Source organism: Lonchura striata, chromosome 5 (genome assembly GCF_050655825.1).
Source record: "Lonchura striata isolate lonStrDom1 chromosome 5, ASM5065582v1, whole genome shotgun sequence".
Taxonomy (NCBI): Eukaryota; Metazoa; Chordata; class Aves; order Passeriformes; family Estrildidae; genus Lonchura; species Lonchura striata.
In genome coordinates this window covers 25,749,464-25,774,542 of record NC_140707.1, presented here as the reverse complement: position 1 = coordinate 25,774,542, position 25,079 = coordinate 25,749,464, and the positions used below count along the sequence as shown (strand labels likewise).

Here is a 25,079-nt window from a genome sequence, read left to right as displayed (position 1 = left end):
TGCCCCAGCCTCGGCTGCATTCCTTAAGGCACTTTTCCCATCGCTGTGGTGGCACTCTGCCCCCTGGCCGTGAGCCCAAAACGCCTGGAGAGCAGCACAAAGAACTGGCACAGCATGGGCTGGAGGGATCAGGGTGCAAGTGTGCAGAGCTCCCTCACTGAGGGTACCAGGGGCCTGGGGGCTGCTCACTGCCCAGGGCTGGGCACAGGAGTGCCCAGGGGTGGCTGTGCTCTCATCTGTGGCCTCTGGTTCCTTCAGCCAGGTCAGCTGTGCTGGCTGCATCTTGCATCTGGGCCTGGTCCCTTCCACCCCAAAAGAACCCCCACAGAGCAATTTCCATCTAGGATGTTAAAAACTCCCTTACTTTCAGCAGACAGACAAGGGCTTGGCTATCTTTTTGGGAGATTATGTGCTCAGAGAGCTGAGAGGAAATGCAGTAGCCTGAAAAACATGTGGGAGATTGAGTTAGGTAATTTCATGGCTCCCCAGGCTTTTGAGCTGTGCTGTAGGAACACGTGTCACTGGGTTTATTGAGGATCAGTGTTAGATCACCAGTGATGTCTGATTGCTATGCAAAAACTTGCTGTGTCCCATTTGGATTGAGGTCTAGTTCTTGCTGCAGGGCAAGGGAGAGCATGGAAACAAGTTGAGAATATCATGGCTTACACTGAAACTCTTCCAATACAAAGGCTCCTAAGCCACAGGGATGGTTGGGCAGCAAGCCCTTAAGAAAGGGAAACAGGATGGATAATGGAAAGCTGGGTCTTAAGCTTTCTTGCTGTTACCTTCCCTGCTTATTCAAGTGACTTTCTGGATAAAGCAGCTGTTTCATAGGAGTTTGGACAAGGATTAAGGAAAGCTTTCTAACTGATACCACCTCCTAGAAGTTGTAAGGATGTACTTACAGCATAAGTAAGGGAAAATAATTGTAGCTTTAAAAAAAGTGTCTTAAGCAGTGAGTGGAGGAGAAACTCATCCATCTGGGAAGGCACAACAGGGCCTTGGTGAGATCTTTGTCATGTTAGGAAGCTGCAGATGTCTTGAGAGCTACCCTGTGAGCATGTAAGAAGCTACTCATAGGGTGGCTGCAGTGGAAGGCTGTCACCTCCTGTCCCTGACTGGGGAGAGCTTTAGGGAGAGAATCAGCCCAGCTTTTTTTGTAGTGCATCTAAGTATGTTCATCTGCTGAAATGCACGGGCTAGTTATCTCCATTATCCTTTCTCAATTACTGGCAAATCTTGGGTTAGAGTGACTGACAAAGTTCCTGCGCAGCTCTCCTGAACCAACAGCTGCTGCACCAATATATGAACAAGAAGAGCACTAATCCCTGGAGACTTAAAGTGGCTTTTGTATGATAGGGAACAGAGGGACAGTAGAACTAGTAATGATGTAGAGCCCTTGTGCAGCAGTAGAAGTTTTCAAGTCCTGAAAATGGAACAATCTGACAATAATTATATTGTAACCCTTTTGCTGCTGACCTGTCAGCACCAAGGGACAGAAAAGCGAGTTACACACAGGTCTCTCAATTTAGACCTCAACAGAGCCTGTTAGGGATTTAATTCAATCAGAAAACACAGCCTAAGCATTAGAGAAGACTTCACTTCAGAATTCAGTAGGGTTTATTCTACAAATCTTAGATCAATGCCAATGATACAAGTTTTATGAATTCTCATTAAAAATACAAGTCAGTATAAAGATTCCAATAGTAATATAATGCATGATGATTCAGTTTCAAAATTTAAGGAATGAATCTGTTTTGGACCATGCTACAGAAAAGGGGAACACAATGTAGAAAGAATATTTAGTTTACCTCCCTTTACTTGAGGAGGGGCCTGTGCCTTATTGCCACAATACCTGAAAAAGCAATATGAAGTGCATAGCAGCCTTGCCTGTACAGTCTCTAGGCAAAACTGTTGAATTTAGTATCATAGTCCTTCTCCCCCTAGTTCTGGTCATTAAGGTACATTTTGATAGCCTGATATCATTATAATAACTTAAAGCTATTGCAATACCATCCCCAAAATGGTTACAAACATCAGTCCTTGGAGCTGCAAAATGTTTTCTTGTTATGCACTGACACTTTTTCACCATGTTAAGTATTTTGCCCAGTCTTTCCAAGAACACTAAATACATTCGAAGGTGAATTAGTTCCATATTCAAAACTCTCCTAGGATTTAAATGAAGTCTCAGTGCAGTCTAATATTTAAATGCGTTGTTCATAGCTTCAGGCACAGTTAGAATGTAAATCTGACCTGTTTTCTTGACCCTAGCCCTCTGATATGATGAAAGATGTGCTAGCTTTCAAGGAACAGCTGGAGCTTGGCCCCAGAATTGCAAGACCAAATGCTTTGGATCGGGGGAGAATAAAACTACCTTTTTTCTGGAAGCTGCCTGCACTTAGAAGGGGATTCGGCTTCATAAAGCCACACCCTAAGCCTAAATTTTAGAGAAAGTTTAGGTCTCACAAGAGGTAACTCTTGACAAGATGTGCAGCTCATCCCCTAAATGCTGTAGTACATCTGTTTATTCCCAGTCACATTTTCACCCTGCAAGACCAGTGGGCATCTCTGGTTGAGCCCAGTCATTTCTTGTAGCAGAACCACACGGATGGTGCAGAGCAGGGATCATGCACGGATCTGCAGCAGCAGACAGGGAACGAGGCTGAACAATATGCACACAGCTCTGAACAGGACTTTGGTGCAGGCAGTGATGCTTAACTGAAACTCAGCTTTTACCAAAATATTATAGCATAATACAGAAATCTGAAAGAAAAGAGTCAAAAGAAGCCGCTGACTTCCACGCACCAGTTAAAGAAAAAACCCCTCTTGCATAAACAGAGCAGCAGCACAGAACAAGCACCCACTTGGCTACACCAATACGTCTTTTTTGCTGTAGGAATTTTCAAAAATTATCCACTCAACATCATACTACCATGTTTTAGCATCATACCAAAATGTTGTATTAAGCCATCATGCAGGTTTGGGGAATTTCTTCTGCTGTACTGAACACTGCTGTGCTTGCTTTGAATACATATTGTCAGTCTGATTTGTCTTTGTAGTAGATGCATCTTTAACAGTCACATTTAATCTGAAGTAAAAAAAAGTTCAGTAGCCCATACTGGGCTATTGTCCACTCAAAGTGACAAAAAAATACAAGGTTGTCATTAAACTGCATATATTCTAGAAAAGGGGCTTACTTTGCATTTAAGTCATATTTAATACAAGACAAGTTGGTCTGAAACTGTGAACTGATTCTATTTAGAACAAAGTATGGCACAGATTCCCAATACCTATGGACACTGTGTAAATAACACCTTTTTCTCTTTGCAATGATTATCAATTCGCCAAAAACAGTATAATAGTCAAAAGGGAAGGGTGAAGGAAAACAGGTTTAGGAGAAGAAATAAAAAATGCCTAAGAATTGAAAATAAATGACTTCTTTTGTAAGAAACTTTATTTAACTTCATTTTAAAAATGCATTCTCTCCTCAGAACAAATGCCATAAAAAAAAAAAAAAGATTGCAGTAGCACACACTTGCACTCAAAAGGAAACATGCAAAATGGATGGCTGAAAAATTTTTGCATAAAAATCGAAGACTTCAGGCAAAAGCTTGCCCCTGTCACCTTTAGGGACCCCAGACCATGAACAGCTTTCAGTGCAATGTCTCTTGTTTCCAATTGGTGGGGAAACATATGGCAGGAGCTTGTCTTCTGACAGCTACACTCTCCCAGATGTTTGAAGCAAAAACAGTCTCAGCTATGTTTTAAAACATCATTGTTAAACTGTTGCAGGAAATACAAATGGAATTCAAGAAAATGTCAGAATCCAGTGAAGAAAAAGTTTTGAGATCTACCCTGTGCCATACACTTCTTAAAAAAAATTAGACAGAAAAACAAATTTTATTAATACACCCTCTTTAAATTTTTTATTTCTGAAAGCAGCTTTTTATGCAAACCAAAAGCAGTTCCTGAGTAACTGCAGTAAACAGTGTCTTTTAAATATATTTGCGCCTCAGCTCTTCCATTTTGGTTCTTCCTTGTTTTTCTCCCCAGTTTTCAAGTTTAATCTCAGTTCTTTTTCAAAAATGTGCAAGTTCAGTTAGCATCATTTCCAGAAGTCCACAGCTTGCAGGTCTTCCTGCAACAACTCTAAGATCTGCACATACCTAGGCTGTAGTCCTACCCTATTGCAGGCTTTGCTCTCAGACCTGTACAGGATGTGCCCTCACGTCTTCTTCAGCATGCGCCGGGACTGCCACGTGTGGAACTTATTGTAGGCTGTCTGCAGCATTTCTTCTATATGACTTACCAACTGAAACAGGAAAAGGGAGAAAACATTGTCCCAGCTGCTGGAAAACAGATCCCCTCCCCTTCCTTTCAGGTGCATTTTTGCTTTTAGTCACTATACGAGTAATCTTGCTAAAATCAGAGAGAGGCCCTTGAGGCTCTGCTGCAAAACATCCCCATAGAGGGAGCAGTGCAGAGAGCTGCTGTGCTGAAAGGTAAGGGGGAAGTGACACCTCATTGTGCCGTCTCTTCTGGTATTTAGTCTGTGACCACTTCAAATCTGACATGGGGGGAGAGTTCTGAAGTTGCTCAAGTTCTGCTTCGTGGTGGAAGTGAAAAATGAAACGTGACTTCCCCTTTCTATCACTCCTGTAATTTCAGGTTACAGTTCTTGTCAGTTGCTGGCATCACTCAGCAAATTGGACAGGGAGCAATGACTGCTTAACTGTATACCAAATTTCCCTGCCCATTTCCTAGTCAACAAAAAATTTAAAATGCCCTAGAATAAGAAGTAACAAAGCCATCATCCTCATAGTTAAGAATGAAATTATTAATATGCACCCATATAATTAAATAGTATCTTCCCCTTACATTTGTGCTTAAATATTGTCTCCGAATCTTTTCTTGGAATGGGCAGAGCTTTGTAACCTGAAATCTTTCCAAGTTGCTCCTCATTTTCACAACCTGAGAGACAGAAACCAGTATTACAATACTGAAGAATTACAGTAAGACAGAAGTTTCATTTCCTTTAACAAACTGCTCTCCAACAAAACATAACTAATTCTGGGGACTATTTCAAGTTTGTGTAGTTTGAGGAAGGAAAATTATTCAAATATCAGTCTCTAACACTTCTCTGTATTTATTTTTGAGGTAAGTGCAATATGACTGAAAGTGCAGTGTACCACTCTGATTATTACCTCCCTAATAAACACCATAAATAGACACAAGTTATTCACAAAAAGTTTTTTTTTTGTTTCAATCGAAGACTGGATTTTCAGGTCACATTTTGCAGCAGACATGCAAATATATCTGAATGCAAATTTTAATCTTTACTATTCCTGTGAGGTCAAAAGCAACAGAAAAATAGTTATTGGCTATAGACAAACATCTGTCCTTGAAGGCAACTTAGTTCTCAAAAGCAGTGTGTGTGTGACAGTGGTTTTTGCAATGGCTAGAATAAGGGAAACTTGCTTGTACTGTCACTGTGGAAGTTATTTCTTGCAGCTAGGGAAGGGAGGCTTAAGTTTTTGTGTTTTAAACTGGAATGAGAACGCTGCAACTGAGCTGCCCGTTCTGTTTGAAACTGGCTAATAGCTACTACTGCTAAAGGGAGCTAACAGGCAGGCAGGGAACATGTATGATTTTAATTAATAGTACCAGCAGAACTCCTGAGAAAAATAACGTTTCATGTTATTTTGTGACGTTTAGTTTTAGGGATGAGTAAGTGCTGTACTGACTTGAGGCATGTGTATTAGCTCCATACTTCAGTAATGACAGCCATCCTAAACCATGGTCATTCTAAACCACATCATAAGAGGAAGCTCTGCCTTACCTTTTCTTCTAGGAATGGTGTGTTAACAGGGAAGCAGGACCAGAAGTGTCGTAGCAGTTCTCCTACTGCCACATACAAATGTTTTAGTTCAGACTGAATGTCATTTGGCACCATCTCTGCAACAGGAAAAAGGGTTTTTTCACATCACTCAAACAAGAACTAAGGCTAAGGAAGGAGCTCAGTGATGCACACCTCTACTACAGTCACAGAATGACTGGCTGGAAGAGAACACTGAGGTGCCTCACAGCAATTAGATCAAGACTATGAGCAGCTGTTAGATCAGGTCAGCTGCTATTTATGGCTCTACACTTGGAAGCTGGTGTATTACTTAGGAAGATCCATGCCAGGCAAAGAATGGACACCAAACATAATCCAGGATTAGAAGCAGTATTTTGTATTGTTCTAACAGTGTGGCAGTGCTGCTGCTGGGTTGTCCTAACAGCACAGTGCTACGAACTCTGTGGTGGGTACTTCAAGTTTTTCCCTCTATCTTATGTTGGCAATATGGTTACAGTATGTGGAAGATGAAAAATCCAGACAAGGAAAAAAAAACTGTCCCAGGCATTCTTAAAGAAGAAAGGGTGACAGGGTTCAAGAACAAGGAAAGAGCCACACCTGTAAAACCCCAAATAAAAAGTACAAGTAGTCACTGAGGATGAGCATAGTGAAGTGAACAGTGAATATCAAATTTTAGGATGAGGCTCTTAAAAGAAAGAAGTGGTGGTCAGGCTCAAAGAAGTGAAGTGTAGCACTCAATATGTCAATCAGGATGGGTAAGAAAGCCTCACCACTGCTTGCTGATTTCTTTTATTTCAGTACCATAAATAACTCATACTTGCTTTTTCAGCTGTCTGAGTTACTGTCTGCTTCTTTTCAGACCAAGTAACACAAGACAAACTGGAAAACTGTAATAAATCCTGAGAACAGGGACTCATGTGCTGTGAGACTAAAGAGACAGGAACTCAAACTGGCAGCAATGTGAGAATAGGGAAAGGGGTGGTTGAATGGAGGTGTGAGAAGGAGAGACTATCTGATTTGCCCTTGCAGTCTACAAGGAAGTTGCCTTTTTATTCCACAGCACGCTGTGAATCTTAAATGCAGGCTGCAAAAACTTAGTTTCAGATGATTATCTAGGCTTTGTTTCCTTAAGAGTCTTCACAGAGTATGTTATATTCTACAATCCAAGGAAAAAAAATACTGAACAAGTAAAACCCTATATCTGTAAGACAATTTGGTATCTATCAGGTGCTTCCTTCATTACTTGCTGTGTAAAATGTTCTCTTGTTCACTTGCCTCAGCAATGGTGTAGCCATTACCACCCCCACGGTGTGGCTGGTGCTTTTCTTTTGTTGCTGTAACCCAGTACTACTCCAGCTACACATTTCCATACTTTCCTTTATCACTGTAACATATTTAAGATGAGAGATAAAACAGCAAGCCAGTAAGTGCTGTGCAGTGCACCAGGACACAATTAAAGCATTAGACATCCCAAATCCTTACGGTTTATGGCTTGCTGTGTTCCACCCTGCATAAGTGCTCCTCCAGGTGACAGGACTGCAATAGTGCTGGCAGCATCACCACTTGAAAGAACCTGGAGAGAAAGGGAACAAATATTTCAGGTCACTTTTTCTAGTAAATTATTTTAAAAATAAGATTAATTGAACACATACATGGAAGTTCAGGTTTTGCTCTTTTTCAGAATTATGTGTTATAGCTCATTTGCTGTGAAAGTGCTCCAATTAATTATAACTTTTTCTCTGCCTAGACCTTGAGCAGGCTGTGCACTTACTCAGAAATAAGACAGAGTGTTACTATGCAGAAGTGTAGCAGAATTGTGGCTTTACCTAGGGCCAAACTAGATTTAGAAACGGGTAGAGTTCAGATGCTTCCTGGGGAGATTGGCCACAGGGCTCTGCTGCCCTCCAGGTGCCAGCACAGAGCTTTTCTGCAGCCCACAGCACACTGACAGCCTAAGTGCATTTAGAAACAAAAGACCAGTTCAATTAAAAACCTGCTCACTGTAACCTCCTCCACTTCTCAGGGTGGGATGAATACACTGGCCTGTGCATGACTGTCCTGCTTTATTACCTTATATATTTACCATTTTCTCAAAAGAAAGCAGGAACAGAAGAATATAAATGAGCATCAGCAATGACTCAGTTTCCTCTAGTGTAGATTTTAAACATAACAGCTCAAAAGGTATCACATAACTCAATTAACAGAAACTGGAGATAATTTAAGTTTACCATGAAAATTTGAAACTTCAGTAGACATGAACACAAAACTGTATAGAAAGCAAGATGCTAAGATCAAGAGGGGCACTTATAAAATATACTTCCATACCTGAGTTAGTTTGGGTACATATGCTTCCATTTCTTGTCTAATACTATGAAATGAATTAATTATATCCTGACTGGTTGCATATTGCTGTGATTGAATTGGAGTTGGACCATGGTAATACCTGTAAGGTGAGAAAAGGGAAAAGTGTTATTAGAGTAAAGCAAGAGAACAACTCCTGGACAGTTCTTCTACTGTTTCTAATTTTAGATGTTTTGCAACTGTTAACAGTACTTTATTTATTGACAAAGTACAATATGTTGCCATATGGGAAGAGGCTGGCTTAGGGATGGTATGGCAGCAAGTAACAGTTTCTAGTGCTGAATCTGTGATCATCATTTCACCATAGAAAAGCTACCCCTGCCACCAAATTCTGGAACTATCATTACAATGGAACAATTCACATCACTTTCAACTAAAACTAAGCTAAATGAAGATAAGTGCACATGTGGAACTGTTCTTTCTCTGGTACTATTGCTCCTTTTCTGATGTTACTTCTATGGTTTTCAAGCTCAAAAGTCTAGAAAACAGAAGGACTACCACTAGAAAAATCTTAGACCAGTGAGCAGTCCAAACTATCCCAATTGCACTTTTTTGCCTGGGAGGGGATTTTTCTTGGAATTCTGTATATTTTCATATGTAATTTTTCCACTGAAAGCTGCAATGATGTGCTGAACTGTGAACAGAGGTCTGTCAGGCTTTCACAGATTACATGTCTAAGGTCATTCAGGTTGGCTTACAGAGACTCAACTCTGAAAAGTAAGATGGAATTTGGCAGGGGTGTTGGACTAGATGATCTCCAGATGTTCTTTCTTTCCCCAACCACTCTGAGAAATAAAACTACAAATTCAAGAGGGAAACTGGTTTATGCAAAAGCTCGTATTAGGTTTCTAAACTCAGCTGTAACACACCTGAGTGTGGCACAGCAGGGACTAAATCAGCTGGTCCTGTGTGGACTGTGATTAAACCCTTGATGAACTGGCTCTGCTGAAATAGCTGTGCATTATTTTAACTTACCTATCAGACTTCTTTAAGTTTAGTGCAATAGTTTTAACGCTATCATTCTTTGATAAATCTTCATATTCAATGGCCTCCTGCAGTTTTACCTAAAATTAGCCAAATAATGAAACATGTTACTAATAAAGGCACAAGCTCATACATCCAATGCTTTCTTCTGGTGCATCAAGCTTGAGCTGAAGGGTTACTAAAACCTTAAAGAAAACCCAGGTATGGAATGACTCATGCCTACCCTCCAGAGGAAGTGATGCCCATTGTTGTTCAGGATGGGCCATTAGGAAGTCTTGGCACCATTGCCTTTTCTCCAGATTCTGCTAAAATTAGGCAGTCCCTGCCACTTCCAAAATGTGTTCCAAAAACTATACATAGATAATAATTCATGCTCTCTATTTATGTCCATCTAACTCCAGATTAGCAGAAATACTAATCATTTAATAGCTGGTGCATAGGAGTCTAAGACTAAAACCACAGTAATTACCCCAAGCTATCTGGTGACAGCAGAGCTGTGGAGAATTAGCAGTGAGAGATAACAGCACAGTGATATCAGACTTTGTACAACTAGAAAACTATTTCTGAAGTCTCCTATTCTCCTGCTACTTTCACTCTCCTTTTCATCACATTTCTTCTAGTCTTCCTATGTAATTTTCTGCTCAGTGAAACTTGCAGCTTTTGAGGAAAGTCAAAAACTACCCCAACATTTACCAACAGACGTATTCTATGAGGTTTTCTCACAATACAACCAAGTTTTCAATCTCTCTGACGTTTTCTGTTTAGGCTGTCAGCTCCAGGAAGAGTATTCAATTCTGTTTTACAGCAATTACAGTACTCTGTTCAACTTTGTGTGCTGCTCTGGTTAGTCTAGATTAGGCTGTTGCCCTGTATTTCATTGCACCAGGTGTCACTACACTCAGTTCAACCTCACTTCAGTTTCTAAGATGAAGGATGTCATGTCATTTTCATCATCCCCTCTACAAACAATGCACTTCACAGGTTAATATTGGTGCTTGAACACCAATATCCTTTTCTGATGAATGTTCTCTAGAAGTTTTCAGGCATTTGAACAAAAAACAGAAGGAAGGGGGCTGAAAATAGAACTGCAGCAAATGAAAAGAACCAGATTTCTGAGTCCAATCTGAAGTATCTTAGAATTTTTTACTTTCATTGGGCACTACTGAAGAGATAAACAGCACAATACTTCAATGTGTAACTTATTTGTGTTTACTAACAGAGGTAACAAGGTTTCTTATGGGTTGTTACTCTATATACTTCTAAACAAGGCTAAAAAAGTTTTACTTCAGATGTGTCATAAACCAAGTAAGGAACTTTCAGCAATTTTTTGAGAGACAGAGCTTCCAGTTCCATTCAGTTAGAATCACATCAGCTAACTTTATACCTTTTTCAGTGGTGGCTGAAAGAAATCTGAATCCCTGGAGTTTCCATCCGTACTGCTGGTCTCACTGTAATGGTCATTTTGTGCTTCTCTTAAAATAGAGAAACAGCATTAAGAAGAATTCACCTCACAGGAAAGTTAAGATACAAGCTAGAGACAAAGTAAATACATCTGTTTCAAAAACTTCATATGCACCTTCACATACTTTTTCCCCCCTATGTCTTAATTTCTAGCAGTTGGTGTAGACAGAAGGAACCAACTCCTCACATTAACCCTGTTTGTCACAGGGGAAATTCAACAGCAAGGGGAAGGTGCTGGTCCCTCTCTTCAGAAATAGCAGCATGGCAACAGTGCATGTGGGACACAGCAAAATCATGGCTAAATTAGAAACACTTTGTATACACAGTTATGCAACCAGGTATTAGCAGAGCTCTCGGAGTCCTGCAGTACAACTATTCCAGAAGACCTATCCTGTTGTCCCTTTCTGAACTGAGAAACAGAAACACACTTTGCCCAGAAGAGATTGCTTAATGTGCAGGGCTCAATTTGTGCCATACAGAACAGTGTGAGGGAGCCCAGCTAAACAAACGGAAGTATTAACCAAGATCTCTCACAGTTAAGGTCTGTAGGATTTGGGTAGAGTAGTAATCCTTGCTGGTTGTCCTTAAAGCAGTTGCAGAGCAGATGACCTGACAGGTGTTTTTTGGCCAGAGGCACAGTACTGCACCTGAGGAGTCTTTAATCTGATCCACCTATGCCACACTGCAGACCTGCTCCTGGAAGGCAGGAAATAGGAACTCCCTGCACCAGACCTCACCTCACACAGCACACAGAACACTGCTTCTGCTGCCTTCACCAGGGCTAGACATCTAAGGCAAACACATTCTTTTCTTTTTAATCTTCTTTATATCGTAACTCGGTTAAAAATAGCAGTCATCATTTCAAACAGCTCTGAAAAACTTCTATAAAGTAAAAAGAATCCTAAAGGTTTTTTTCATTTTTAAAGAAAAATAATTCAATCATAAAAAATTAAAAGAAAAGGTTGTATTAATAACTGAAGATGTGTTTTGTTTTGGAAATGCCTCAAAATTTACTCAAAAATCTATCACAAAACATTAAAACTTACTGTTTCCTGAGGCCAGCTGCAAGGACCATGGCACTATGATGATTAAAGCGTTTTATGATGGCAGCATTGCTGCTTTCTCTAGCAGACTTTGAGGCATTTGATGTAGAGGCCACAGAAGCAACACCATAGCCCTACAAAGAAAACAACATTAATTTCCTCTTGCCCCCCAGAGCAGCAGGACAATTCTGTTTTCCTTTGAGTCAGGAAGCCCCCTCCTCTGCATCATCATCATCCATAGCACAATTTTCCTGCTTTTGCCCTACCATCTCCTTATGTACTTTGAAAAATCTCCTATTTTATTCTGCTAGCACTTGGAAATTCAGAGGTGTCAGAGAGAAGGTAACAAGTCTTATACAGGTAATTTTATAAGACCATGTTATAAATAAAACCAGAACTAGCTTAAAAAAATTAAGGATCATCTGTGCAAAAGAGTCATTGATGGCAAGGAAAAGACAGCAATTGTTTTACTGTTACTTTTTAACACCTAGTGGGACACCAGCAGCCTACAGACTAAAATATACCTGTCAGAAGGATATGATACCACCAGAAAATTCAAAGAACTTCAAGCCTTAAAATGCTGGCAGAGTTCTCCACTTGCCAGGTGGTACTTTATCCCATGGGAAGTTTCATGCTTGCTGTTAATCAGCCTCAAAAGCAAATCTGGGCAGTTTACAGAGCACTTCAAAGACACCTATCCTAAATTCATGGTCCAGTTTCAGGCTGCTAGCTTTGGACAACTCCCACAAAAAGAAAATAAAAAAAGAAAATCCAAAAAGCCACCACTAAAAAACTTTGAAATACAGCTTCATTATTAACTACAACTTAACATTTTCAGTTACATCAACTGCAGAAAAGCACATCTCTAAGTTACTTCACATTATGGTACACCATTGATATGAATTGCTTTTACTTGTTCTTGGAAGCAGGTAATAGTTCAAGTGAGTCATAATTTTAGCAAAAAAAGGTATTTGAAGCTAAACAAAGAACACTGTATGAAGTGTCCTTCAGTTAGGGCAAATCAAATAGCAGTGTTCAAAGTAAGAACAAATCGAAGACTTTTTCCTGGTTTGTGCTACTCTTCTGTACATTGTCACAGACTTTAAAATGTAGGAAAAAACCAAAGAGTTCACTTTAGACTAAAAAGCCAAATGAAAGAGTAATTCTTTAAAGAAGGGAAGTCCTGTATTTACACTCTGCACACCAAGGCAGATGTGATCACACAGGTCCATGGGCACAATCTCCATTTCCCTTCACACACACAAGAGCAGCAATGCTGAGTACCAACAACTGCCACTGCCTAGTAAGGGATTTGTTTTTAGAATTAGTATCTGTTGTGGTTTTAAAAGAAAGATCCACTTAAATGCAACTAAGGAAAGGGTATGGTTTTCTTTTGGATTTTTTGTTTCTGTTTTGCTTCCCAAGTACTTACTTCATCTAGTGTTTTATCTTCCAAAGCTGTTAAATCTATCAGAGGGTTTTTCACTCCTTGAGACACCATTGCTTTTAACCCTGTATGAAACAAATTTTAAAAAATCATGAAAGACTGTATCTAAACAAATAGCATAACTATGGGATCATTAGGTTAATCTTCAAAAGACAACAGAGGTTCTGCACAGGACCAAATAACACTGGAACTAAAACTTTAAACCCTTTTTAAAGTTCCATTTAAAATAAATAATAAATGTGGGAAGTTACTCTAAAACATCTTCATACTAATTAGCCCAGTTTTCATCAACTTCTACACATCACTGAACACTGATTAAAAAAAATGAGATGCAGTTATAGTAGTGGGAACTGGGAAGCCAAAACTTTGTTTCTTCTAATTTTGGCACTGTTCAGCTGGCCTGCCTGGGTAGTATGCCAGTTTATATCTGGTGGTAGCTTTGACTTGTGATGGGTTTTGCATTCCTAACAGAGGCTGTCAATACATTTTTTGGAATGGTGGTGATCCCAACTCTCCACATTTCTGTATCATCACAAACCTATCTCAAAAGTTCATATAAAACTTGAGTCAGATAATAATTTAGAATTTTACATTAAAAAGACAGAGAACAAGGATGGCAACTCCTCTGGAAAATCTGGACTAATAGCAACCTCATTTACTAAAACTCCATCTATAACAAAAGTTGTATCTTTGTAAATTGTGCACATACCATGAAACAAAATCTATTGTACACATAATTATTCCATAGTAACTGATGGCACACAATCAATCTACCAGGATGGCATGCTATGGAATTCATAGTAAAGCTTACTTCTAGTGCTGCCACTTTCCAAAGCCTAATTTGTTCCAAGAAATGCTTTCACTATGAAACATGCTCAGAATGGCAAAGCTGTAGCTAACTTGCCATGACCATCTGTATCTTTCAGAGACAACCAGCTTACCTTTTTCATCCAGTTTGGCACATTCTGCAAAGAGGTCTTTTGAGCCTGTATTGAGCCTGTCCCGATGAAAATAATGAGACTGAAAAAATCGTGTCCAGAATTCCCTCTCAGTCATGTTATGTGGAACATTCTCTGCATATTTCATTTTTACTGTGAATAGAACACAGAACAATTACAAACTGTTCCACAAATCTTAACATGGTATTTTATATCACCATTTCCTTGATGGCTTCCATGTTTTCTGGCTGCCTACGTTCATTCCCATTAAATGGAAGGAACTGCAGTAGTTAAGCATGACTAAACAGGTACTCATTTATGCCTATAAAGCTTTGAAAAGTGCATGTAACAGTGGCCTGAACACTCTTGAATTACCCCCACACTAGGGGCCAAAATGAATCAGTGTCAGTGTTCATTACAGTGGAGAGGAAATGATGGAAATCAGGTTATTTTCCTCCCAAAGGTGATTTCATGAAAAATAACAATTAATTGGAACACTAAGTAGGAGAGTATAATGGAAATCAAACATTTACTCACAATTTAAGAAACTAAAAGTCAACACAAGTTAAAATGCTTATATTTAATAAAATCTCATATAAACATTTTTGCCTTTCTACAGTAAGACAGTAAAAAGACCAATCTTAAATGGATGTGTTTGGTTTGTAAAACAGTGCTCTTACCTGCAGGGTATGTCCGAAATATGGATTCAATAATATCCGAAGTCAAGTTGTACCTCAGCCCGTTGCAGCCATCTGTCTGAGGCCGTACATCAGCCTGAGAAAAAACACAGGGGAATAACAGTTATGCCTGGATGCTTTCTCTTAACTGGAGAAGGAAAAGAACTGGCATCTTGCAAGCAAGGTCTGCTGCAGGTAAAATACTCTTCTTCTTCCAGTAATCCATAGCGCATTTGATCATACATAGGTGATTTAGAATGAGGAATAAACAAGCAAACATTAATTGCTTTACTATACTTGCCACTTAATGGATGATTTAACTAGCAGACTGCAGGATTCAGCAAGCAAAGAGCACTCCCCTGGTCAAAACAAGGTATGCTTAATTAATTTATGCTTATCCTTGTGTTAAAGTAAAAATAAGTAAGCATACTGTATATGCCTCAAGCTTTATTGTTCACGCAGCAATTCAGCTAGTGAATGATCAGTGGTTATAATGAAGTGACAAAAAAGGCTCTTACACCTTATTCCCTTATAAACTAAAAACATCTTGGTATAACTGATAAGTAACACTGAATTTAAAGCTTGAGGATTATCCTTAGTCTGAACTTTGAACTTAGATCTTAGTGATGTGTTTAGGAAGCTCTGGAGGAGGCAAGTGCTCCGTCCAGTTCTCAGAAACAGGAAAAGTACATGATTGCACAGGCTGCTGCCTTTTCCTCCTTTTCCTGTGTACCTCAAGTCTAGCTTTTGTACCATCTCCTTCCTAGGCTAACACACAGTCTGAGCAGAGCCAGTCAGATTTAACTTGAATTGGGGGACACAAATATCTAAGATATCTTCTTCACAAATGCAGAGAACACAAACATAACCACTTGGTTTAAGAACACTTCAGTTTTGAAGGTTTGTTTGGTTTACTTTTCATTGTTGTCTCTTTTTTTTTTTTTAACATTAAGATGTAAGAATAATGGGAGACAGAAAATCAGAACAATCAAATCTGTTTGGCAACTGATTCAGGTATTTACAAGGGTTGGGGGGAAACCCAAATGGTTGTACAGCAGCTAAATTAAAACAATTCCTACCTCGTCTTTCCCTCCCAAATCCACTGTGTGGACAGTCATTACAAAGGTGGATGTGGGATTCCATCTAAAGAGTCCCATCTGTGAATTTTGTAGCAGAAGCAGAAACATGTTTCTGTGTAAGCAATCTGATGTTGTACCTAGATTACTTTTAGATTGCATTGAATTTACTGAAGCACAGATTCTACAAATGGGTAAAATAACTGAAAGTTAGAGAAAAAGAGAGAGAAAATGAGCTTCTAGATAGACAAGTTATTCTTCAAGTAGCTGAAAGCATGTAGTGATTAAAAAAACTGGGGAGGGAATAAAACCCTTATGTGGAAAGGTTTATTTATGCATGTCAATGCTGCCAAAAATATACTCTTTAATTTACTGGGCTCATACATTTTAATCTAGTGACCATATATATACATCACTCCTGTTTTACAGAAGGCAGAGCAGCTGTACAAACATCATCCGCCTATTGGCAATTTAAAGTTCAAATTGGGCATCTCAAACTGATAAAATTTTGAGGTTGCAGATTAGCAGGAAACTTTTTTTTTTCCTCCTTTACACTTGGAATAGCAGAGAGATGTTGAGGAACTGGGAAAGTACAACATTCACGTATATGGGAATAAAGTGCATGAGCAGAACTCTCACTTTACCCAATTTGTTTGCTCTAAAATCCTGTAAGTTAAAGGTTCAACATACCAGGAATGCTGCAGAGATGCCCACATCCTGCTTATTAGGTGCTGCAGAATTATCCCCTGCATTCAGGCTTAAACGGTTGGCCCAGAACTCTTCAGCACTGATTACTTGGCTCACAACAAGGTCTTTATAGAGCTGAAACAAAACAGGATCTTCTTGCAGCATTCTGGTAAAAGAACGTATTGAATAGAATTGAAACACTGCAGAATAAATCACTAGTATTTCCACAACTTACATGAGTTCACAAAAGGAACAGAAACAAACTTTTCTTTCAAAATGTACGTTTCTTAATAAGACTGTGTAAACAACCAATGTCAATAGCACTGTTTGTCTGAAAAGACTTAAGAAATGGATGGTAACACTGAAAGAAAACAGTAATGCTTAAGAAAAATTAATGTGGAATTCATGTCTTGTCCTATAATATTCTGTGGTGCTTTTGTGTCTTTGTATACCAGGACTGGAATCTCCTGAACTGTAAAAGCACGATGAATATTCTTGCTGTTCCATTACAGAAGTATGATGAGGGAGAAAAAAAAGGAGATTTCAGTGCTGTCCAATTCTTGGTTTAAGATCTTAAAATTCAGTAGGTACAGATCTCTATTCTAGTGCAAGAGTACAGATCACAAAATATGTGTAAGATCCCTTAAAACACATTACCCCAATGGTTGTTCATTTATGTTTCTGTGGTAACAGTAGGATCTTCATCCCTTCATCAGATACAGCACAAGTGTGAGACACATTCTGTGTCATTACTTCCAGGGAGCAATGTTTACAGAAGCTATCATCCACATATCAGGTATCACTACCCAAAATGCAAAGACTATGCACCTGAATCTTCACTAATGCTTAAGCAGCTGTTTGTACAGCTGTGTATCCACTGGCTATTTTCAGGGGAGCATGCATGTGTGTTCACAACCTGCCAATAACCTCAGCAGTCTTTAGCACGTACCCTCAGGGTCTTGATCAATTGCAAACAATGAGGAGTCTTATGGATACATGGTCTAGGGATGAACATGGATAAACTGCAATCTGGACAGAACGAAAGCCTTTAGCTGCTCTAAGGACAAAGCAGGATGAGGTGGAAGTGAAAGCTTTGTGGCAAGATTATTATGTTTTAACCACCAGGGTTTCTCCAGTTTTTCTTATTGTCACAAGTGTGGGTTAGTGGCAATTCTTACAAATTAGTGCAGCTGAAAGCAGCCTGTTATTCTGGTTATTTCATTAAAGCTTGGAATTTTGGTACGTACCCAAGTCCCACATATCAACAAATGAAGGAATGTTGTACCCTCCCACAACAGGCTGGATCTTTTCTGCCTTAACTGTTGCAATTAAGCTAATGAAGCCCCATCACAAGATATGGACTTCTAATCAAGAGAACAAACTATGGCTGAGTAGGTGCAGGGATTCTGGCTTTTCTGTAACTAGAAAAGCTCCTGATACTTCATGGTGTGATGCTGTAAAACTCCATTTAAGGAGGCAAAGATTCAGAGCTAAGACTGCCTGTGTTCTGAGCACCAATACTGTCAGAAATAAGACACAGCATAAAGAAACAAGTATGGGAACAGTGCCAATGCAGGCTGCACTGCTGCAGACCCTAGTGGTTGCTGCAGTAGTGGAACCAGTTAATCCTGACTGTGTCACAGCTCCAGCTCTTGCCCTTCTGCTGGGAAATCTCCTTGTTAAGATCCAGTCTGTCCCATGAGGCAGTGCTCTCATGTCTTGAAAAATCTAGCTTTAACTTAACTACTTTAAATCTAGAACAGTCTTTGAAAATGGAAGCTGTAGACACAGGATTCACAGCAGACACTAGAATGAAGTGAAACTCGTCAGGGGAGATGCAGAGAAGAGAGCTCTGCTGCCACAGGGATTGGTTTAACACAAACATTTTAAAGGAACGGAAATGTATCTCAAGAGCCCATTTGGGAAAAGGACTTACATCCTCAACATCTTCTCAAACCATTTCTTAGAATAAACATCCTGTATACCAAATAACAAACTGCAGCCTCTCAAGTGACATGCATGAAAATACCTAACAATTTAGTAGTCTATAAAACATCAGGAAAGATTTGAAGGGCAAATGGGGCTTTATGGGGAGGAAAAAAAAATCACCAGGCTCCACAAAATTTCTGGAAAGGGAAAAAAGAAGTCTTTCATGCAGCTTTTCTAACTGATACATATATAGTTAAGAAGACTAAAGAGGACAGACTGCCAGTTGGGTGCTCTCCTCTCATAGCTATGGATAAGAAAGACCGGGTGGCAGCCAGACTGGCTGCCTTTACACCTCAAGAACGTGTCACTAAGCACACAAGTGTAGTCTCAACATGTGATAGTTATGCAAGTCTCAAGGAACTGCACTGAAATTGAAAGCACAGAGTTTTTACTAGGGAAACAAGTGCTGTATCATTCATGATGATGAAATAACACTGTTAACAGAAATACACGATGGCTAGCTAACAAAAGAAAAAAAAACCCAGCAGACTCTTAAGCTGCTATCCCTTTACCTGTTCTTCTCCTCAAGTTCTTTATTAGCTTTCCTTTTGAACTTGGGCAAGAGCTGTTGAAGAAGATCCTTGACCGCATCTCGTTCCTTCACTGCTGTGCTTTCATTGGAGAAGTGGAAGTTGGTTGTGTCCCCTGCATGCAATACCAGCTGCAGCTGAATTTTAGCTTTGCCTTCTGGACTGATTTTCTGGCCTAGATTGCAGAGAGACAGACAGTAAGCTTATACAAGGAACTGTCTTCCCTGGAGTATTTACTTATAAGCAGTTATTCTCATCATCCAATTAAATACCATTATCCTGCATGCGAATTGCAGCTGTGAAAATGGAACATCAGTTTTCCCCTTGTGTTAGTTTGAACCTTGCACCTTGTTCACTCTAAAATACAAGACACAGACTATAGTAGCCTGTTGCTTAATATCCTTCAGCTCCTGCTCGGGAGTCCTGATTCATCTTTCACTCCCCACAGCATCCATTAGAAAACTGCTGCAAATGAGGCTGTCATCACCTGGACACTTTAACATGGAAGCAATGCAGGCTCCCTGCTGAAAGGTGACCTCATTACCCCTTTCCACTTCTTCCTGCTGCATTTCTTGTATGATTGCTAGTGTTTGTGCAGCAAGAACTACAGAACTGATCCACTGAAAAGCATCCCCTTTTGTTTTTCCAGCTGGCCCAGCTCCTGCAGGACAGTGGTAGGAAAGCAGAGGTAGGGTGAGTAGGAGCACACCTGAATACCAGTTTCCAGTGGTGAGCTAAGTGCAGTTAGCCACTAGTGCTCCCCAACTTAATCACCAATGCCTCCAAGGTACTACTACACTCTCATGACTCATAAGAAAAATCTAATTCCTGCTTCCATCCTCATAACCAGAGGGAGCAGAGACTGGGACACATGCTTATGGATTGCTGTGCTGTAGTGACTTTAGTGAAGCACTGCAAATGGCACTAACCTAACTTCTAATATCAGACCTTCCCCTAAAGCAAGGGGAACCAGATGTCATCACCTTCTCTATTTCAAATTTACAAATACATCTCTCCCTTTTTTTATTTCAGATGACAAAAAGCACATCTAAATTAAAAATACTTCAATGGCTATATATGTACATATTTAAAATATAAGGTATGTCAGTGTAAGTTAATAGACAAATCAAACCTTCACAAAGTTGATTATTATAGGTGAATGGGGCTTTTAAACTTCTTATCACTTTCATATTTAAGAAAATATCATCTAGTTCTAGTTTTGATTATGCTGCAGTGCTTGTATGTGACTTTAAACATCAATAATCACTAAACAATTACCAAGTGACACATACAACTTACATTTTATTCCTTCTTTGGCATTAGATCACATGAAACATGAGTACTAACTGGAGCCAGAAAGGCAGCATACTATAGACATCTACTGTTTAGTTTTGACTTGCAAGTACTCTGCTGTTGCAACAGCAAATGCTTGTTCAGAATGCTACCAGCTAGGCCAAACTACACAAGCTGACACTTCTGAAGCTACGGTCTGTTGAATGAAAATGGAACCGAGTTCATTTTATATGAAAACTGAAACAGCTTTAGATACTGAGTTAAACAGATGACATGCCAGATAGTTTCTGCGTTAGGATGAAAATCCTATATGCTTCCTTGATCCTCCTCCCACCCTCCCCTCTACAAGCATATGGCATAAATTATTTTTCTGTTCTATTTATTGCAGAAGTTTATCAAAGTTAATAATAAATGCAGCATAAGTTAAACATCTGAAGACTGTAGAAGTTCTGTGGTAGCATCCTTAAGCTGGTGATACTTCACCACAGTCCTGATCTCTGCTGCTACAGAGAATCCTGGCCAGAGCTCCAGGCCCTTGCAAGCTTCCTGAGGTAGCTATAGGTAGCACTATATGGCAGGTGAGCTTTGTGTGATTTAGGCATCCATGGCAGCAGTGCTGAGTGCAGCAGGCGAGTGCTCACTCACATTTGATGTCTGCATACATGTGGCTGATGGTGAAGCGGTCCTTGCCCTCGGGTGCCCAGGCAATGCGTTCAGCCATCAGGTACAGGGCCCCATCCTGCTTCTTCTGCCGCACCTTCTTCACTATCAGCAACACTTCTTCAGATGATGTTGCCATTGTGGCTACAAAGAGCTGTTAAAAACACAGAGTTGAGCTGATTAGCTGTGCTGTAACTCTTTCACTACTGCTATCTATATTAAAGTACTACAACTCATATTCACTTGTTCATGCCTATATAATTTTGTGAGTATTTCGGATAAACATTCTCCCCTCTTTCAGTACAATCAGCAAATTTATTTAAACAAAATATTCCCACCTACCAAAAAAATCCACCTAATTATATTGCTGATACTGCTTTTGATCCACTAAAAGATCCACAAATCTTACATTTAAACTGGTAACTAAATTAAACTGTTTTACTGTGCTTTTACTGTTTTTTCTAATTCAGAAGAATACTGAAGCTAAGCAATGACGAATTCCAAATCTTCTCTGGCACTAGCAGCAATTCCCTTTTTCAGTAGGAATGGCAGATGCTAAGTCATTTCAGAAAAGAGAAGGATACAAGGTATGTGAAAAATCATGGATATTCAGTTCATTGTACTAAAGATAAGGTAGCCCAGTAAGAATCAGGTGTTCTTACTGCGGTGGGTTTTGCCCAAGGCTTGAACAACATTTTGTACACTTGACTGCAGCTGGTCAGTCCCTCTCCTCCAAGGTCTGAGGAACTAATGCTACACATACTACAGCCCAACGATAATTCTGTCAGCAGTCTCAAACCAACAAGACTTTCAATACTTGTGGCATTGCTCTCCCCAGCAGTCACTATCATTTCTCTCTCCAGGTTCACCCTACAGCCTTAAATTTTTCAAGAGATAAAGGATATGGCGAGTAAGACTACACTGTCAAACATACAGTTGGTACACTTATCAAAAATGTACCTATTTGGTAAGTTTGTTGAACCTATTTAGTATGTGCAGTTGCTGTATTTTGTGTATCATAAACTTTACTACTGATATGAATAATAATATTTTCCAATGCTAATGTGCATGTTGCATGTGCTTCAGAATGCCTGTTATCTTTGCTGGGATGCATGCCAAAGTTCAGACCATAACCTGCATCAGTTATCACACTACTAGTAGGTATCACAAAATGGTAGTTCTAAGCATTTAAATTCATACTTCTTTTTTTCTTAAAAAAACCCCAAAAAATAACTAAATGCCAACCAGCAGCAAGGTAAGACATTTTATTCTGACAACTTGGACAGTAGCACAGTATTCTCTTCAACAGAAGTCTTACAAGCTCCTATGCAAATGAGTTGAGTAACACACTAGATAGAAAGACATAATGGCAAAAGGGCTCTGCACTTAGACTTCGCTCCTTCACCATTCCAGCCATCCAAGGCTTTACTAAGGAGCCCAGTCATGCTGAGCTGAATGTGGGGTTTCACATCAGCACCACTGCAGCAGTCACTAGAACATGCTGTGCCACATTCAGAGCATCCTTGGTAATACTTCTTTCTCAAAGAAAACTGCATGGCATGATTTCAGGACTATTCCCTAGCATAATCCATTACAGTCTCCCAGCAGCATTATTCCCTTTCAGTGCTATTCACACAACCATTTTATGTAGTTTCCTATTGCAGGTCTGCAGTCTCATCAGCACCTTAATCCTTATTGGAAAAAGGCAGCTGACCACAGACTCTCAGAGACTGGAAACCTCACCATGTGCAAGATTAGGGATTTGATGTTTTTCTCCCTTTGTTACTTTATAGTGCTTTAAGGTCATTATTATCCAACGCAATGGAGGCAAAGCCACAGAACACAAAGGAATTGAACCTGTACAGAACAGCAAGAAAAAGGAAAGCATTTCCACAGTCAGGCTCATTCTGATGCCAGCTGCTCTGCTTTTCTACCATGCCGTTTCACCTACCTACACCCAGTCTTTCAACTACAGAAGCAAAGAATCGGCAGCTACCAACTTCTCCTTCAGAGCCCTTCTAGTACCCTACAGTGTGCAATCTGTGAGAGCACAATTATCCCGCAAGTGGCTCATTCCACCTTCTGGGAGGGTGAGCACACTGCCTCATGCTGTTCTTCTTTCTGTCACTGCTGTACTTCCTTTTTCCTGCAGTAATTTACAGTGGCAGTGGGATGATACAACTCACAAGCACAGTAAGCTTTACCCAAAATGGAGAAAGCCCTGAGCTGTCTTTTGAACAGTACATTAGAAAGAATAAAAAAGCCCTATTAATAATAGGGATTTAGGAAGGTTACCGTCTGTCACTAATGGAAACAAAATGGCTTCATGTTACAAGAAGTACAGGAAAAATTCTAAAATAGGAATCTTGCTTGAGGATTTCATTCCCTGTCTCCTACAGGGAAGGCTACATCCTTGCTAAGCAAAGCACACACACACAGCTCAGCTTTTTTTTTTTTTTTTTCTTTTTGAGCATGTAAGGCTTACTATGCAGCAGAGTGAGAGCCATCAATGATGTACTTGTGCCTGCCCAAATTTTATAACCTCTACATTTAACATCTTAAGTTCCCAGGAATCAATACTATGGATGATGACACTGCTGCTGTACAGGGCAAGAGCTGCCACATACACACAGAGAAATGCTGTTATTTTGTGGCTTTAAGTGATAATTTTAACCTGCTACAGCATTAGTGTTCTTCGGCATTAAGTGTTCCAGCAGCTGGTTCAAGTATCTTGCAGAAGAGCAAGGTCAGACAATTTATTTTAAATTCACCAGCAGCAGAGGTTGGTCAACAGTTCTAAAAGCACATGGATCAACCAGAAGCCTTAACAATGGGGTACAACTTGTTATCAGGCCTTTCTTAGGGATGTTAATTTCAGCTGCAGTTTACAATGGGCAAGGTTTATTAGGATTCAGTGTTGTCATTGACCAAAAGAAATGTTGTGTGCTTATCCACCTACAAGCCCTTCCCTCCCAGCTCTGTGGGAGCAAACAGCTTCTGGAAATGCCATCAAATTCCAACAGCTATCCTTCCTCCATTGCAGTGAATCTTCCTAACCACTTTTAAGACACAGTACCTCTCATCTCTGTTTTTTACAACACCTGTTCTGAACACTCTCTGTTACCAGCACTTCAGTCTCTTCCCATATGGTTTTGTCGAGTTCTGAGCAGAAATAAAGGAAACGTTTGCACGTTTTAGTAATCCTGACTTGGCCAGGGTGGGTATGGGCTGGCAGGCAAGCTCTGACAGATCAATGCAGGCCTTTCTGCTGCTGGGCTTCCGCTCCCCGCAGGCAACAGCAGAATCATGGAATATTGTGCCAATGGCCCAGTCTGACCCGCAGCGGCACAGGGACGCTGCCAGCTCCGGGAGCGGGCAGAGCAGCGCCCCGCGGCGTGGCAAGGATCTGTCAGCAGGATGGAGAAGCGGCAGCAGTGCCGCTCGTCCCGGGCACGTCGTGGGGGATGCACGGTCCTGAGCAGCCAGCCCGGCCATGCCCCGATGAGCATCACTCACGCTCCGGGAGGGATGTCACCCTGCCCCGAGACGGGTCCGAGGACACCCGGGCTCTGCGCGGCAGCAGCCGGGGCAGGCGCTGCCACGGCACCTCTTTGTCTGCCGCCCGCACCGGGCCAGGCAGCCGGGCCAAGCCCGGTGTCCCCGGCCGCGGTGCCGCCGGCGCAGCGCTGCCTTCTCCCCGCCACCCCCCGCGGCCCAGGGGAGCGCAGCCCGGCGGTGCCGCCGCCCCTTTCGTCCCTTCCCTCGCCGCAGCTCCGGCCCGGCCACCGTCACACGTCCGCGGGGCAGGAAGGAAGCGCGGGAGGCCAAAGGCCGCCGCGGCACCATCACGACGCGGTCCCGCCGCCCCCGGGGACAGATCGCCGGGTCGGCGCGGCCGTGATGCGGACCGGGCCCCGCGGCCTGCCCGGCGCCGCCGTTCCCCCGCGCCCCGCGCCGGCGGCTCTTACCGTGCGGGCTGCGCCGGGCGCTGCTCCGAGTGCGGGCGGCGCTACGGGGGTCGGGCCGCGGCCGCCGCCGGGGCCATGGGGCGGGCGGGGCGGGCACGTGACCGGAAC

At 41.0% G+C, this 25,079-nt stretch overlaps 1 protein-coding gene and 1 long non-coding RNA gene across 11 annotated transcripts in view; one reads left to right on the top strand and one right to left on the bottom strand.

Moving 5' to 3' along the window:
* The window catches only part of LOC146767308 (uncharacterized), a 40,785-nt gene extending 16,592 nt beyond the window's left edge, over positions 1–24,193 (top strand). For all 4 annotated transcript variants that reach the window (XR_014955963.1, XR_014955965.1, XR_014955964.1 and 1 more), the window contains 3 exons: positions 14,778–21,590; positions 21,867–21,970; positions 22,797–24,193. This is a non-coding gene — a long non-coding RNA (uncharacterized LOC146767308). The remainder of the gene's footprint in view (positions 1–14,777; positions 21,591–21,866; positions 21,971–22,796) is intronic.
* GTF2H1 (general transcription factor IIH subunit 1) lies at positions 1,598–21,142 on the bottom strand. 7 transcript variants are annotated; one of them, XR_014955958.1, is made up of 15 exons: positions 20,989–21,142; positions 19,033–19,225; positions 16,535–16,697; positions 14,772–14,865; positions 14,095–14,244; positions 13,139–13,218; positions 11,710–11,840; positions 10,587–10,674; positions 9,194–9,282; positions 8,183–8,300; positions 7,340–7,430; positions 7,133–7,241; positions 5,840–5,955; positions 4,879–4,971; positions 1,598–4,312 (listed from the first exon to the last, which is right to left on the bottom strand). XR_014955958.1 is itself a non-coding variant. In XM_021525644.4 (14 exons), exons 1-14 carry the CDS (start codon positions 21,140–21,142, stop codon positions 4,226–4,228), a joined length of 1,647 nt encoding a protein of 548 aa, XP_021381319.1. In that variant the 3' UTR covers positions 1,598–4,225. The 7 variants fall into 7 exon arrangements, 4 of the variants coding, with proteins under 4 accessions (XP_021381319.1, XP_085437597.1, XP_085437599.1 ...); XR_014955959.1 differs by lacking the exon at positions 4,879–4,971; XM_021525644.4 differs by lacking the exon at positions 7,133–7,241.
* Positions 24,194–25,079: the final 886 nt, after the last annotated feature.

Bases quoted from the DNA above. Each gene is read 5' to 3' on its own strand.
- GTF2H1 (XM_021525644.4), bottom strand. From the start codon at position 21,142: ATGGCAACATCATCTGAAGAAGTGTTGCTGATAGTGAAGAAGGTGCGG. The intron at 16,698-19,032 runs GTAAAGGGATAG...TTCTTTTACCAG, and splicing joins GAACTTGAGGAGAAGAACAG to AATGCTGCAAGAAGATCCTG. The intron at 11,841-13,138 runs GTAAGTACTTGG...TTTTCTTTGTAG, and splicing joins AAGATAAAACACTAGATGAA to GGCTATGGTGTTGCTTCTGT.